This window comes from Heteronotia binoei, chromosome 1, assembly GCF_032191835.1.
Source record: "Heteronotia binoei isolate CCM8104 ecotype False Entrance Well chromosome 1, APGP_CSIRO_Hbin_v1, whole genome shotgun sequence".
Lineage (NCBI taxonomy): Eukaryota > Metazoa > Chordata > Lepidosauria > Squamata > Gekkonidae > Heteronotia > Heteronotia binoei.
In genome coordinates, this window is record NC_083223.1 from 47,883,977 (window position 1) to 47,900,153 (window position 16,177).

General features: G+C 40.7%; 1 protein-coding gene across 1 annotated transcript in view; it reads right to left on the reverse strand.

Moving 5' to 3' along the window:
- ASAP2 (ArfGAP with SH3 domain, ankyrin repeat and PH domain 2) overlaps positions 1 to 16,177 on the reverse strand; it is a 128,696-nt gene that overhangs the window by 8,693 nt on the left and 103,826 nt on the right. Inside the window, exons 15-22 of the mRNA XM_060234071.1 lie at positions 15,229 to 15,362; positions 14,230 to 14,324; positions 12,000 to 12,189; positions 10,605 to 10,690; positions 10,371 to 10,486; positions 9,133 to 9,200; positions 6,413 to 6,526; positions 4,241 to 4,493 (exon numbers count right to left, since the gene is read on the reverse strand). Of these exons, the coding sequence (XP_060090054.1) occupies positions 4,241 to 4,493; positions 6,413 to 6,526; positions 9,133 to 9,200; positions 10,371 to 10,486; positions 10,605 to 10,690; positions 12,000 to 12,189; positions 14,230 to 14,324; positions 15,229 to 15,362 (1,056 nt within the window). The remainder of the gene's footprint in view (positions 1 to 4,240; positions 4,494 to 6,412; positions 6,527 to 9,132; positions 9,201 to 10,370; positions 10,487 to 10,604; positions 10,691 to 11,999; positions 12,190 to 14,229; positions 14,325 to 15,228; positions 15,363 to 16,177) is intronic.

The following is a 16,177-nucleotide window of genomic DNA, read 5'->3' on the forward strand; positions in this document are numbered from 1 at the left end:
CATGTGGAGATAATGTTATAATTGTTTTTTGGTGTCTTTTTAGTGAGAAACCTTAGAACAGCGCCATCTTAAATAGAGTTATACCCTTCTAAGCCCACTGACTTCAGTGGATTTAGCAAGCTATAACTCTGCTTCAGACTGCAATACTCTGCTTACCTTTCTGTGCTCAGAATGACTTCCAAGGACAATGAGCTTGCTTTTCACTTCCCCCAATTTATTTAACACACACATTTTTAACATGGTGTTTTGCTAGATCCATACAATTTAAAGCCTATAACCACAACTACAAAACAAAAGGAAAAAATACCATGAATGCAGAAGCTGAGGGGCGGGGGAAGCAACAATTTGTATGACAGGTATAAAAATCCCTCTAAAAGTAAAAGGGAAACTGCAATAAGCAGCCAACAGCCATTTTGGAAAGCCCCTTACCCCATGAATTGGAGAGAGATATTTAAAGGAGCAATCCTAAACTGGACAGCTCAGATGTCAGTCCCATTTTTTTTCCTATAGGGTTTACTCCAGGAAAGTGTTCTGAGGACTTCTGATGCTGCGTTAGACAAAGCCAGCTGCATTTGCTCCCAGCTATCAGGCTCATCATCTGTTTCCCTTTCATCTGCTGTGAGAAGCAGGATTGCCTGTATATCTGCCACAGCAGGCAAGGCAAGGGAAGGGGGACAGATGATAGGATGAGTGAGCAAGAACGCGCTGCATCAGGAGACCTAAGTGATGTAAAAGTTTGGCAACTCTAGAAAGAAGTGAGAATGAAATGTACACTAGCAAACTAATCTCTGTTGACTAAGCAGCAGTGAAACAGTATTCTGCTGGCAAATAGTGAAATCATGGTTCAGTTCAGTCGTAACACAAAATCATAGTTTACTTCAACTATGGTTAGTCTGCAAGCAGACATTCAGTCCTTGATCAACGCAGGTCTCATTGCTTTTGCTCTTTCTCCCATGACTCCACAGCAACCAGGCTGAAGTCTAAGCCTTCCTTTAAACTGAGGACAGTTCTAAGGAAACAAGGCAGGAAGTCCATATTCACACAGCATATGAAACCATACTTAAGACTTAACCATGAACTGAACCACAAAGCAAAATTTGCGACAAGTTTTGCCCTGTTTGTGGTTTGGGAACAGAAGTTCATGATGGTGAAGCTTTTAGAGAGGTTCGTGGATGGAGCAAAAAGCAGGGCAGGGCTCCGTCCCCAAACAGTGACATCCCCACACAACGTCCCCAGTGCAATGACATCATGCAGAAGTGATATCATAACGCTGGGGACGTCATCCAGGAACACTTTGGTTTGAAGGCCAAACTGTGTGAAAATTGCTATCTCTATAGTTCTTGACCTCAAACCAAAGATTGCTGCACACCATCCCCTGAATGTTTAAAAGAATGCAGTCGCCCTCCATTAAAGCTACAATACCTCCATTAAAGCTCACTGTGCCTCCTTCCATCAAAGCCACTAGAACGTTTTTGTCATTGCAGGTCACCTGGGTTTTCAACAGTTGAATCAAAGGCAATAATTCATCAGGTGTACATTTTCCCAATAAAGGTCATTTCAAACTAAAAAAGGAGGTACAGTGTGAGAGGAGGGACCCATGATGACTTTCATGCTCCCCACAAAAGCCACAAAAACAGCTAAACAGTAGAGAGGCTTCCCCCACTCAGCTGTTTCAGGCTGTCTTCTGCAGTCCCTTTAAACTTTAAAGAGACCACAAAAGACAGTTTGAAATAGCTGAACAGCAGGCAACATGCTGCCTCCTACCACTCTGCCATCTGGGGGGCTTTTTGCAAACCCTTTCATGGGGTTTGAAGGGCATAAACCACACAAACAGGTTTGGTTTATAATTCAGCTACGAACCATGAACTGAACCGCATTTTTCCGGTTCGTGCCCATCCCTAATAGTAAACAGGCTTCAAACCATGGTTTCAGACCCGAGCCTGACAGGCCCTAACTAATGATAGCAAGCAGACTCAACATTAACCTTAGATAGTTTAACATGACCATTGTTTTGTGTAACATCTGAATGAAGACAATAGCTATAATACTGATGAGAAAGATTGCATAATCAGTAACAAAGCAAGAACTAGGACAGAATATGATGTGAGGAAACATTAGCCAAAGAATGCAAGTTACTCTGCTATGCAAGTCACTGAGAAGGAAGAGAACCATCTTTTTGTTTCTAGCTGAGGATTTGCTCTTCACAAGTGGCCAGTCTTTCTTCTTTTTCATCACTGTTCCCCTTGAAGGAATTTTAATCAGATTGTTTCTGTAGCTATGAAGTGTAACCATTCTCTCAGAGGTCCACATGTTTTGTAATGACACATTCTTATCAACTGGCTGAATGCTTCATAGAAGGGGGCCAAGAAAGAGTTGATATGCAAGGAACATTTTTGTTCATTCAAAGTTTTTTTTTAAAAAACAACATAAAATTTATTTCACCACAGAAAGTCCCCAAATTATACTGTATTGACCACCTTCAAGCATGGATTCAAATGGCAGCTTAGTTTTGGATTACTGAATAGCCTTGAGCAAGTAAATACATTGGCCTCGGCACCTTCTATGAAGTAGTAATAAAACCTCAGAAACTTCTAAGAATACATAAGGAATCGAAATGCTGACATTCATTTTGAAACTTGGAACAGCCTGTAAATCAAAATGAATAATAAACATGCTTCATCCTGGCCTTGAAGGAACTATAGGCTGGATCCTACAAACCACAAGCAAAATGTGCTCATAGAGATAGATCTTTCCTGCCTTCCCTTCCCCTGTGAACCCCCCAAAATTGATGTTTGGGATCAGGGGAGCCTTGTGGACAAAATGCCTTGGGACATGGGGACTTGCAGTAAGAAAGGAAGAAACTGGATTTACCTCCCTCTTCTGATCGCAAAGGAAGCTTGGAAGAGCAAACTTTCCACCCATATAACAGCAAGAGGGTCAATGTTTCCTTCTTTCCCTCAACACTGCAGCTATCTAATGCCACATGTTATTTTGTTCTGCTGACTGACAGTTATACTTTTTTTTTGGAGGGGGGATAAAGGAGGTTGCTATAGGGGGAAAAGTATGGAAGACATGCCTCTATGAGCTTTTTGTGCTTGTTCACGGGATTTAACTTCATGTGAATGAGATTAGAGATGTTTAGCTCAGGCCTGCCTACTTAGAAGGTTTGCTGATCATGTAGAAGCTTCAATTGTACTCTTCAAGCGACAAAAAGGCAAATTGTTAATGGAACGTAGTTCTAGTTTAAATAAATTTAATAAATAAAGTAGACTTGTGTTCAATATTCAATCAACCAATAATTTATTAGTCATAGACCAGCAGAACAATCTAATATGATTATAATAATGTATACTCAACCTTCCAGTCTTCAATATTGCAATTAAAGATCTTATGATGTAACTTATCAACATGTAGCTAGGAGAGTAGTTGTATGCTTACTGTTTGGTCTTCAAATCCCTCACATGCCAATCTGATGCATCCATATTAGTCCTTGGCTATGCTGGCAAAGATGCTGCATTTGCCAAAGATGCTGCATTTGTCTGGCCAGATCCTAGTTGGTAGAAATTGACAGGCCTTTCTCTTCAAGTACTAGTATCTACCCACAATGCTCAACTAACCACAACTCTTCTGGCACACAATTGCAAAGCCTCACCTTAAATATTTTTTGGTGGATTCAGTAAATAGAATGTTTGCTAAAAATACAGCTTGGAGAACTTTTAAAACCAGAGCTTGATTTTGCTTCTTGCATATATTATGTATGCTATGTACACAATCTGTGTAACACAGATTACAGCATCTGCAGGACTCTACTCCAATAAGGGTGGATCCTTGTGCTGGCAGAATACTCCCCTTCTGTTAGAGCAAGACTCCTTGCTCTGGAGGAGGCCTCAGCCATCAGTGGAATGAAGTCCTAAAGCCTAACTCCATGTACTGATTGTATTTCATGTTTTTAGCCTTTCTCATTATGTTGCCGTTTAAGTTGATTTTCACTACTGAGTTGCATGGGGAAAATGCTTTGAATGATACACAAACACATATACGGAATATATGTATATTTACTTGTACATACTTATTAACAAAAAAACCCTTAGAAAGTAGAGCTATTTCCTATATTAAATGGAGAAAAATCACATCAGTTTATATTGCCAATACCTACCTGGACCAAAATGACTCTAAAATGCATCTACAAAATGGAAGAAACAAAGTTTCTGCTGCTCCAAAACTCTACAACATTTAGTACCTTTTCCAACATTCCTGGGAGGCAAGGGCGGTGCATTTGTGACAGAGGCCAGAGTCTGGGTGGGAGGAGGACTGCTGCTGAGTATAGCTCCATAAGTCTCGTTCTGCAAGAGGCTGGGCATGAAGCCCCTTTGCTTGTCCTTGGCTATGCTGGCAGCATCTCTTGCCAAAGATGCTGCATTTGTTTGAAGTTGGCCAGATCCTAGCTGGTAGAAACTGACAGGCCTGTCTTCTCTTCGATTGGGGCTTGGTTGCTTTAAAAAAAATGAATGAAGAAAGAAAGAAAGAAAGACACACACACATGGGCATGTATTTCAAACACTGCAGACACAGACCGAAACCACAGAAACCCAACACACCATCAAATAAGACCACGTGGTGGATCTTGGGGATCCTTTCCAGTAAAGACGCACTTTCTCCCAGTGTAAGAAGCCTTCCTTTAGTGTAAGACACTCTTAGTGGAATAGATCTGCAACATCCAACCCTATGTTCAGCCACTGAGGGCAGTATTTTAGGCAAGTTTATCCACAGTAAAACTGTGCTTTAATATTGTCCACACATGTATTTGAAATGAGAAGGTGCTGTTTAATTAGTCTGGAATCAAAGAAACAAATTCTCATTTTTAATAAAAGTTCCCAGTAATCAAAGCAATGTATCAAAGCAAAACCACCATACCTTTATATATAGAGAGGGAGTAAAACTAATTTTAAAAATCGAACACTATCAGGTCCCCTTTTAAAAGAACTCTGGTTACTTTGCCTAAGGCTCATTTCAAAATGTTGTTTTGCAGACTGAAAAAATTAGGAAAACTGATCTCTATGTTGCTATTATTTTAATATGACCCAAACCACATGCAGTAACAAAATTCAAGAGTAACAAAAATATCAGTTTTGTCATGAATAGCCCTTAATCTTCTCCTCACATATCCCCGTAGCCTAGACGCTTACTTATACTGGGTGAGCAGTGTAACATCTTTTTATTCTTAACCTCACTACTAAGCACTGAGGACTGAATCCCATACAGCTGCCTGATTAAACAGGCATCACTTGTCAGGCCCCTGCCCTAGAGGAGGAATACAGAGGAGTACAGGGAACACAGCTGCAGACTCTATTCTTTCTAAGGGCCAAACTACATGTTAGATAGATAATTTATTTTAGATAGATAATTTTATTTGTATCCCGCCCTCCCCGCCGAGGCAGGCTCAGGTACAAGTATGGATGCAAGTCCAACCCATGGTCACCAACACAATTTTAAAGGGGGGGGGGAAGCCTCTTAGAAATTGCCACGAGGGCCCAGTCCTAACCAACACCAGGTGATTTCACTCCCCCACCCACGTGCTTTTGCAAGTGGCCCCACCCATCATGTGGTAGCTATTCACTCCTACAGTAGGATCGGAATACTAGTGTTGTATAGCACTAATACAAGAGTAAATTAGCACTGTGCTGAGAAGAATATGACCACACACTTCTTGACCTTTAGCAAACAGGAAATGTAGTATTCAGAAATCAAAACTCCAGTCACTAACATGCAAATATGGAGAGGTAATAAAAGAGGGGAAATACACAATAGCTACTTATAATGTAAAAACAAACAACAACAAAATTCCTCTGCTCAAAACACCACTGAGTAGAAAGTAGCCCTGGAAAAGATGATCCAGCAAAAAAGACAAAAATACTGTTGGGTACCCTTGTTGATAAGTACCTATCCCTGTCCCTGTAGTGTACTATAGGAATAGTAAAGAGAAAGAGTCCAGTAGCACTTTAAAGACTAACAAAACTTGTGGTGGGGTATGAGCTTTCGTGAGCCACTGCTCACTTCAGTGACTCATGAAAGCTCATACCCTGTCAAAAATTTTGTTAGTCTTTAAGGTGCTAAAGGACCAGGGTTTGTTTTGTTTTTATAAGCAGGAACGCACAGGAACACTGGCTTGGTGTCAGGGGGGCATGGCCTAATATGCAAATGAATTCCTACTGGAAGTTTTCTACAAAAAAAATATCCTGTACAGGACTCTTGCTCTTCTCTACTGCCACAGACAGACTAACATGGCTACCCATCTTGTATTACAGGGACAGGAATGGGCATTTATCAACAAGGGTATCCAATAACATGTTAAATATTCTGTTTAATCTGAGAAACCTTTAAAGCTGGCAGGCCACTGAAGTCACACACTTACCTGTAACTTTTCATCCACATCGTCATCACTTTCATCCAGGTCTTCATGAAGCAGCCTCCATTCATATTCTACATGAACGTGGGAATTAAGCCTTCCAGCCAAGGCCTGGGTCAGCTGAGGAACCAAAGTTAGGCATCATGATGCATAGCTGAATGTCAGTGGTGAAAATACTCATTTCTTACACCAGGTTCTTTCCTTTAGTTCTCCCCACTCTACTTTAAGCACAAGATAATGCTGAAGCAATTTTAAAAGTTCGTATTGGGAGTTGGAAAGGTGTAGTCTTGAATCTGCACAGCAACCTCCCTCATATACAAGAACACACTCAGTTAAAAATTATCACATTCCCCTAATAATGTTCTTCAGATAGTGCACATGAGAATCACTTCTGGCGTTAATAAAAGGAACCCTGGCTAATTATTTCAGCTCTTGGATTCCATGTCCAGACCCTGCTGAAATAGTTTGACTAAATGATCTCCCAAGTAAAAGATGTTTAAAAGTCTAGCCTGCCCGCAAATGTAATAATGTAAAAAGCCTGTGCTGAAATGAACTATGAATGGTATGAGTTCATAGAACAAACTTCTGTTGCTTCCTTTGCAGCCAACCAAGGGTCCTCAATAGGGGTGTGTGTTCAGTATAAATCAGACTGAATACATGAAAAATACCTTCTTGGTATTTTTGAGGTATTTATTCAGCTGAATAGAGATTCTCTAATCTGATTCAGCTACTGCTACAGCTGAGCTGAGCCCTAATAAAAGCCAATAACATTCTGGTTTTATTCGGGCACAGCGAGGAGAAGGCATTTAAAGTGACTGTGATCTCTTTAAATGTCTTCTGAGTTCACTCACCAAGTTAATCTTCCACCACCATTGAGGCAGCATGGGACAGCTTGGAGAAGGTATTTAAAGAGACTCCTCTAAATGCCACTGCCACAGAACTCAGTGAGTGAACTCAGAAGGCATTTAAAGAAACCACAATCCCAATAAACGCCTTTCCTCCCCTCCATTGAAAGCAATGGAGTATGGGGCACCTTCTTTGGGGGTCCACAGAACTGGTCCCTCTGGTCCAATCTTTTTTAAAACTTGGGGGGGGGGTGAGCAGAGGCACCAGCAGCTATGCTGCAAATCGGGTGCCTCAAAAAACAGCTCCCAAGCCCTGAATACCCCCAGATCAATTATCCGTTATAACCTATGGGGATGGTCCCCATAGGGTATAACAGTACTGAATAAATTCAGGTTTCCAGACTATATACCCAAATCCTAACAGATCCAATAGACGTGAATCCTTAAAAAAATCTCAAGAGTCTCAGAGCGGTTCACAATCTCCCTTATCTTCTCCTCCCACAACAGATGCCCTGTGAGGTGGGTGGGGCTGAGAGGGGTCTCACAGCTGCTGCTCTTTCAAGGACAACTTCTGCCGGAGTTATGGCTGACCCAAGGCCATTCCAGCAGATGCAAGTGGAGAATGGGGAATCAAACCCAGTTCTCTCAAATAAGAGTCCGCACACCTAACCACTACATCAAACTGGCTCTCTCAATAGCCAATCCATATACAAAAGAACCCCCTCAGGTAAGCTCCTCTATTAGCATGTCACAGCCCATGAAGCTCCCACAAGATAATGACTCAGCCCTACCCCACCTGCCTGAATAGATATAAATTACATACCTACCAACTTCTTCTCAATTTGACCCAGAGAGAACTCCAGGTTTCTGGGTTACAACTCTGAGGTTGCCAGTCACAGTTGCTAGTGAAACGTCAGGTCTCACAATGCAAGACCATGGCCACACAGCCCAGAAAATCTACAACCACCAATATTTCTTGATTCTTTACATTTTGCACCCCCCCACACACACACATGCACAATTTGGGCATGTGTATGTTATGTTTAGGAATAAAATGTAAACTGGCAGGTGATCTAAGACAATGGTTTTCAGCATCTCCAGACGATGGCCCACTTTTATCCCTAGGTAGCAGCACAAGACCCACTGACCTTCAAGCACATGACATCACAGTTATGTCACAGGAAGAAGAGGAGCCCAAATCTGAACCTGTCTGTGCTAAAAATGAATATTTTATTACCCTGGGAGACCTCTTGTTGCCATCCTGCTATTCCCCCCCCTATGTGAAGAAAGGCAAGAGGCAAGGCACCCTTGCTCTCTGCATACACATTCTTCTTTTCAGCAGGAGGGGAAACTGGGAAGATGGCTGCCAGTTTGTAAATTCTAGCTTGAGTGTCTCTGTTGTTCCTGCTGTAGATATTTAAAATTTGGATGTGGTCAGGGGCATGAGACCAAAGGCCCTGGGCTCTTAGTTCATGGCTTTGGCCTTCATAGACTACACATTTTGCTTTTTGTTTGTTCTTCTGCTGTGCTTTATTTAAATGTGTTTAAACTGTATTTACTGTGAGATGCTTTGGGTCCCCACTGGGGAAAAAATCAAGATAAAAATACACTATATAAATAACTAGCATCAGGTGCTTCCAAAAAGCAGAAAATGACGGGACTCTCTGCAGGGGTTCATGACCCAGGGGATGGGCTCCTTTACTCTCCTGAGAGTCCCAATGTATGGGTTGAAGACCACCTGCTCCAAGTAAACAAAGAGTTCATCTTTTATGAAACCTTTCCCATCATTCTAAATAAAATAACACAGAAACCTCACTGTACATAAACGAGATAATAAGGAACAGTTCTGTTTTTAAGAACACAGGGGGGTGGGGATCTTACCAGCTCCTCACAGCGTGTATGTTTTAAGCGTTTAGCTATATCAAGTGGCGTCTCTCCAGCTTCATTAGCTGTAAATCAATGGAGGGGGAAATGTTATGTTCTTTTTTGAAACCTTGCTTCATGTTACTACAACTGAGATAGCTTTGGAGTCAGAAGAGAACAAAACACTCTGCTTGTCAGCACTGATGACAGCAGAGTGCATCTCAAAGAACATTAAAAATACTTTGGTGGTAGAAAGTGCCATCAAGTCACAGCCAACTTATGGAGACCCTGTAGGGTTTTCAAGGCAAAAGATGTTCAGAGGTGGCTTGCCATTGCCTGCTTTGGCACAGCAACCCTGAATTTCCTTGGTGGTCTCCCATCCCAATACTATGCAGGGCTGACTCTACTTAGCTTCCAAGATCTGATGAGATCAGGCTAGCCTGGGGCATCCAGCTCAGGGCAAAAAAAATAATTCTGTGATATATATTAAATGTATTCCCTTAATTTAGCTCAAGGGCGGCCAAACTTGCTTAAAGTAAGAGCCACACAGAATAAATGTCAGATGTTTGAGAGCTACAAGAAAGGAAGGGAGGGAGGGAAATAGATGGGGAGGGAGGAGAGGTGGAAAGCAAGCAACTTTAACCTAAAATGCATTATCCAAGCTGCTAGCTGGCTTGGCGAAATGATTTAAAGAGAGAAATGCCTTCTCCAAGCTGGCCAACAGGGTGGTGGGGAGCTTCAGGAGCCACACAATATGTGTGAAAGAGCCACATGTGGCTCCCGAGCCACAATTTGGCTGCCCCTGGTTTAGCTGAAGTTTTTGCTTCAGTGAAATACTAGCAGTAACTAGCTGTTTCCTCCCTCATTGGGTTAATTCAGTATTTACCATATAATAATGCATCATAGAAACCAATAAGATTCCATAAAACAAGAGCCTGCGTATTAAGACACTTTTTAATGATTTTCATTAAAATTAATGATCTTTCAAGTACTGCCCATAAAAACAAGAACTATTCTATATTACATAAGAACGAACTCACTGTGTACTGAAAGCCTTCATAAGCTGCTTTTCCACTGTAAGTTCGATGGTTGTTTTATAGCTTAATACTGATAATTTATGTTGCTGTTTTGATTATATTAAAGTACTATTTTTATTACAGCCTTAAGCTCTGAAGAGGTAGCATGCAAAGTAACCAACTAAACAAATAAATGTATACTGCACATAGCTTATAGAAAGCCCATCAAGGTATTTTTACCTATTTCGATGGAAGCTTTCCCTCTCAGCAATAGTTTGAGGCACTCAACATTATCGGTCAAACAGCAGTAATGGAGAGCTGTACTGCCTTTGCACGTCTGCTTGTCCAGGTTTCCACTATGCAGAAAGAGAAAGGCAATGGCTCAGTTTACAGTGGTCCAGTTCTCAAGAGATTCTTGTACAATTATGTTTACATAATTTTGTGCACATAGTTTTGAAAAAAGGGTCTGCTCACCTGTTCTGCACTAAGAAGTCAACTATGTGAAGCGAGGTTCGGTCAACTGATCTCACTGCGAGATGAAGGGCAGTTTCATCTTGTTCCTGAAAATTGCATCATACTCGTACAATGGTTTTTGTCATTTTGAAAACACCACATATTTTAAAGCACCATATTGATGGTTGAGCCATGTTGAACAAATTCTAAAAAGCAGGATGTCATATTTATATCCTATTCCAATCTTGTGCATTTCCAAAATGGGGACCACAAGGCAGAGACAAGAATGTGCTGCACCACTCCACAGTCCTGAACAGTGGACCTTTAAAATGCCATTCTCCACAGCTTCAATGTGACTATGGAGAAAGCAAATTAGGAGCCCAGACTCGACTAGTTACAAAACATAATACAGAGTTTGACCTTAAGGGACAAAGAGCTTATAAGGGGCCTCTTGAGTTAGATCAGGATGGTGGTGTTGACAAAAAGGGGGAGGGAAATTGTTTCTCTTTCCATCCCACACTATTTGCTTGATCAAAACTTCTCCTAGAATTGACTTAGCCCAGGTACAAAACAAGAACAGACCCCTTTTCTCTTTCCCTGTCTTTCTTTTTCTAGTTGAACTAGTGGCAGCCCACAGCTGGCTTGCCATGACCCCTCACACATCTGGCGGAGGGGATTTGGGGGGTGATCTTGGGGTGGGTGGGGATGTCGCCTACCAGATGGTCTGTGGCAGAGTGGAGTCCCTGAAACCAGAGTATCCCCTGCTGGGTCCAGAGATTGGCAACCCTAGCCCACAGACAGATTTCAAATGGGAAACAGCATGTTGGTAAAGACTTATGCCTTGCTATGGCTGGTTTTAGAAGAGTGAGTTATCCTGTCCCGTTTGTCTTCTAATGAGAGAGACAGATGAATTTCCTAAGTCATTGATCTTTACACATACAGACTAGGCTGCAGATATGTATCTGTGTTAGGGTTCTGTGTCTTGCTTGTCAAAGAATGGCTGCCCATGGCCTGGGGGAGGCAACAATTCAAAATTTAGAAAGGGCTTCAAAATTCTGAGAAACCACACCTGTGCCATTAGATTGTATCTTAAATTATAAATATAGTAAAACAAAACAAAAATCCTCTATCTTTAGATTTTCAGTAAGCCTAGATACATCTGCAGTGGAATTTCTGTGCAAAACAGTTTTCACTCATGTAAGGTATCTATTTTGGATTTTCTTTTTTTGCAACAGATGGGGGTGCTTTTATTTTGATGTAAACATTTCACTGGCATGTTTCATGTACCATCAACACTGTATTATAGCAGAGAGTGATTATGAATTATCTTCAAAGGATTGTAAATTTAATTTATGATTCCACTGTCATAAAGAGTTTTACATTGATCAATGATATCTGAAGGTTGCAAAGACTTACGTGTCCATTCGCTAGTGGAATTTTCTCAGTTAGATCAACACCATCAGCATACACTTGAAGCAATCCAAAAATGTCTCTTGTTCTGACTGCTTCACAGAGACTTTGTAGCTTAGCTGCAGTGTCAGTGTATTTTTTCCTTGCATATTTTCTTTCAATATATTTGGCATTAATATAATCTTTTCTTGCATTCCTGGAACAAGGCACAGCATAGTTTATAGAAAACTGACATTACCTACTCAGATATTGTGTTGGGTGCTCCCAGAATTTGTTTAGGTTTCATTTTTATTATAATACTTTCTTTATTCTATAACATATATACAAAAGGCATGATGTACTTACGTCCCTTTAGCTAGTACAAACCATTTAAATTAACCAATTAGACTACATAAGTGAACTCAACTTCTGTAAAACCCCTTTAGCTTTGCACAGCAAATCTGTACAATCATTTTGCAAATTAAATTAAAACTAAGCGCAGGAATCATTAAACTGATGCATCCTTCAATTCTTCTGGGGATAAACCTGCATTGAATCTTTAAACATTCACTGTTCTGTTACTCTTTTACTTTATTTAGCCTCAGGTCAATTGTTTAGATTTGCCGTCATGCATGATTTAAGATAGGCTCTGTTACAGATCGCAGAGGGTAAACCGATCATGTATGCTTAATCCAAATGCTACTTGTCTGGACTATAGTCATTGTTTATCAAAAACACTGTAAAAGCTGCAGCAAATTTTTAAGTCTAAAACTATTTATCTGTATCTTTTCTGTGTTGACAACAGCTCTTTTTCCATCCTTCCTCTTTGGTTGCTCATTTAACTAGTTTACCTGGTAATTTTTAACATAGGTGACAAACGAAAGCCTATTCCTAGCAGGACTGAAAGTTTACTGACAACGAAGATATAAAATCAAGCTCTTACCACCCCTGACTAGGGTGTCTGTCATTTACAGTGCTATTGTATGTGGAGTTACTCCAACTAAACCAGTTGCTTTATGTACAGGACTGCACTGCCAACCAGTTCAACAAAACAATGAATTAAGAGCAAGACCATATCAAGTAGTTGTATTCTGTCACTGAGATGTCATTTCTGCTGATTCTCCCCTCCATTTACAGACCCATACATCATGGCCTGGTGGAGCATTTCAGGTTGTGCAGTGGGTGGCAACTAAAAAGATGTGGGGAAATTCTGTTCCACGAGCAGAACTCATGGTTGGTGGGACAGAACCCCCTATGTTTCAAAACAAGTTACAAAAGGGGATAAAACCCAGCAAGAATATAAATTTGGGTTTCAGTGAAAAGCCAAAGCTTACATTTTTGGTTACCCTGTTAATGCTGCTGCAATTTAATTTATTTGGATCTTCCCTTCCATTCCTTTTCTTTAAATCAAGTGAAGGAATTTTATAAAGGAAGTTTCAAAATACACCATGGTCTGTGGACGTGCGGAGGCTGTTTTCATTTGCTTTCTAACAGCAGCCATTTGTCTACTTTTTTCACTGAGTTCCAGTTTTAAAGAAATACTGTGCATAGATATGATAGCAAAAGATCCATCTACCCAAATACAGCATTTGGACAGAACACGGACACCTACATGCAGGATCTTGTACACAGGGGTCTTTGTTAATTTTTAAAGGGCTTTATTTTGGCTTCAAACCAGGGAAAAAATTTATTCTCTAACACTGGCACAAACAACATATTTAGCTCTGAATAACAGGATGCCACTTCTAAATCCTTTTTGCATTGGCTTTGTTTATAAGGTCATCTTCTTGTTCTACAATATTCTCCACTTAATTTAACCACAGGATGCCTATTTCTTGTTACTGGCTTATTTCCAGAAACAGGTACTTTTTAAATACTTCTTTTAGTTTCTGTGGAACTCAACATTTTTATAGAAATATTATATAGTAGCAGGGCTTTTTTTGTAGGAAAAGCCCAGGAGGAACTCATTTGCATATTAGGTTACACCCCTGATGCCAAGCCAGCCGGAACTGCATTCCTGCTCAAAAAAAGCCCTGTATAGTAGTAGTACTGAGTGTCCAAAGACATAGTAATCCTCAACATCCCTGCAAATTCATACTGCAAATAAGATGTGTGAGTATGCATATGTATGTGAAGCTAAGAAAACAGTGCCTTGCCAAAGACCAACTAGTGAGTTCTTGACTGGGGCAAAAGTGAACTTATACTTTTAGCTATTACATTACACCAGTTCTTCATACATTCCGTGTTTCACACTTACATATCACTGCTTGGATTGGGTTTGACTATCTCATCTGCAGGAAGGCAAAATTCCATAATTTCATTAAATCCTGCATTCCCAATATTCTTGGCAAGCTATGAAGATAAATACCAACAATTCCAAGGTTATGAAAGGGTTGCATAATGTGTTTTTAATTAGCATCAGACTCATAGCATGGAAGTTTTTATGTCTAAATCACCTATGAATGGGCTAGAAGTGTTCTCATTTGACCTACTAGCAAACCAGGCAAGTGTTAGTCTTCAGGTTCAGGTACGATTTCTAGCTAAACGTAAGAAGAACGAGACTGCACTATAAGGCTTTGCATTAGGAAAATACAGTCTGAATTTTGCACTAAGAAGGCACCATAAATTCACTTCATTAGGTTTTTATAAAACAGATAAACATACATCATATACAAATTGCGTATGTGTGAATATGCAATAAGGGAGAAGTTGCACATTACAGCAAACATCCAGCTATCATCGAAAATAACTTTCCCACATCATATTTCTCCATCATCTTCACCTGCACAACTAAAACATTATGTGCTCGCATGTCAGGGGCAGCTAATGGTGAGACTGGGTAGGGAAATGTATGACAAAGCCAACACTGTGTTGCAGGGTAAGAGAGAATACCTAACATTGGGAAAGCAAATACACGGATGCCATTTTTGGCTGCATCCCCGAGTGTCTCTTCAGAGGTTCCACGTTTACTCCATTTCTCAGTACAAACCCTTAAGGCAAAGCTTAACACAAAATACACTGCTGAAATTCTGTGCCTATAATGCACTACTTTAATCTCTAAGTTCTTTTTGAGAAGGCTACTTTAATACACAATAATCCAATACATAATCCAAACTGTACTATCAGAGCTGCAGTTGCTTTAGAATCAATATCATTCTACTGTACTTCCTTTAATGGATAACCAAAGGGTTCTGACAAGAATATACTGTCTAGACACTCAGTCAACATTTAAATGATGGAAATACGTTCAGCTTACCAGCAATTCAGATGTTCCCAGCACATCTAATGTCAGTGACTGCATTCTGGAATAGTGGACACCAAGCTCTCGATGAATTCCTGAGCACTCAATACAAGTTAAAATGCCCAGGTTGGTTGAGAGCCATGTAGGGTCTGCAAAGTGAATAAAAAGACTGTATTTCAGTGGGATAGTTACATTGCAGTGCAATTTTACAGTCTTCTAAACCCCCTGAAAGAGCCCCATGGCGCAGAGTGGGAAAGCTGCAGTGCTGCAGTCGGAGCTCTCTGCTCACGATCTGAGTTCAATCCCAGGTCAATTCCGCCTTCCATCTTTCTGAGGTCGGTAAAATGACTACCCAGCTTGCTGGGGGGAAAGTGTAGATGACTGGGGAAGGCAATGGCAAACCACCCCGTAAAAAGTCTGCAGTGAAAATGCTGTGAAAGCAATGTCACCTCAGAGTCGAAAACGACTGGTGCTTGCACAGGGGACCACCTTTACCTTAAACCCACTGAAATTGATGGACTTAGAAGAATGGTTTAACTCTGCTTAGGATTGCTCTGGTAAACATATGATAAAAACAACAACAAAGCCCCATGGCACCTAAGGGCTGGAAGGCATAGAGGCTCTACCTCCTAAGGCAGCCATTTTTTATCTTCACACACCAGCCTGTGTCAGAATTCTAAATTTGCCCACAGGCTCTCTCTCCCCACAGCAGCCCCCTTTTACCAGTGAAAAGTTTATACAGGTCAGAAGGGCACAGGGGCTGTGGGGGGGGGGGAGAATCAATCCTCTTTGAAGAGGTTTTTATATCTAGATTACCATAAAAATACAAGCAGAAAGAAACAAAATTAGGTCCATCATATGGAGACATGTTTAGTCCACACAGCAAGAACACATTGTGTTAAATTCTAAGAATGATCTCCCAAAATATATTAACTATCCATTAGGAGACAATTAAAATCTAATA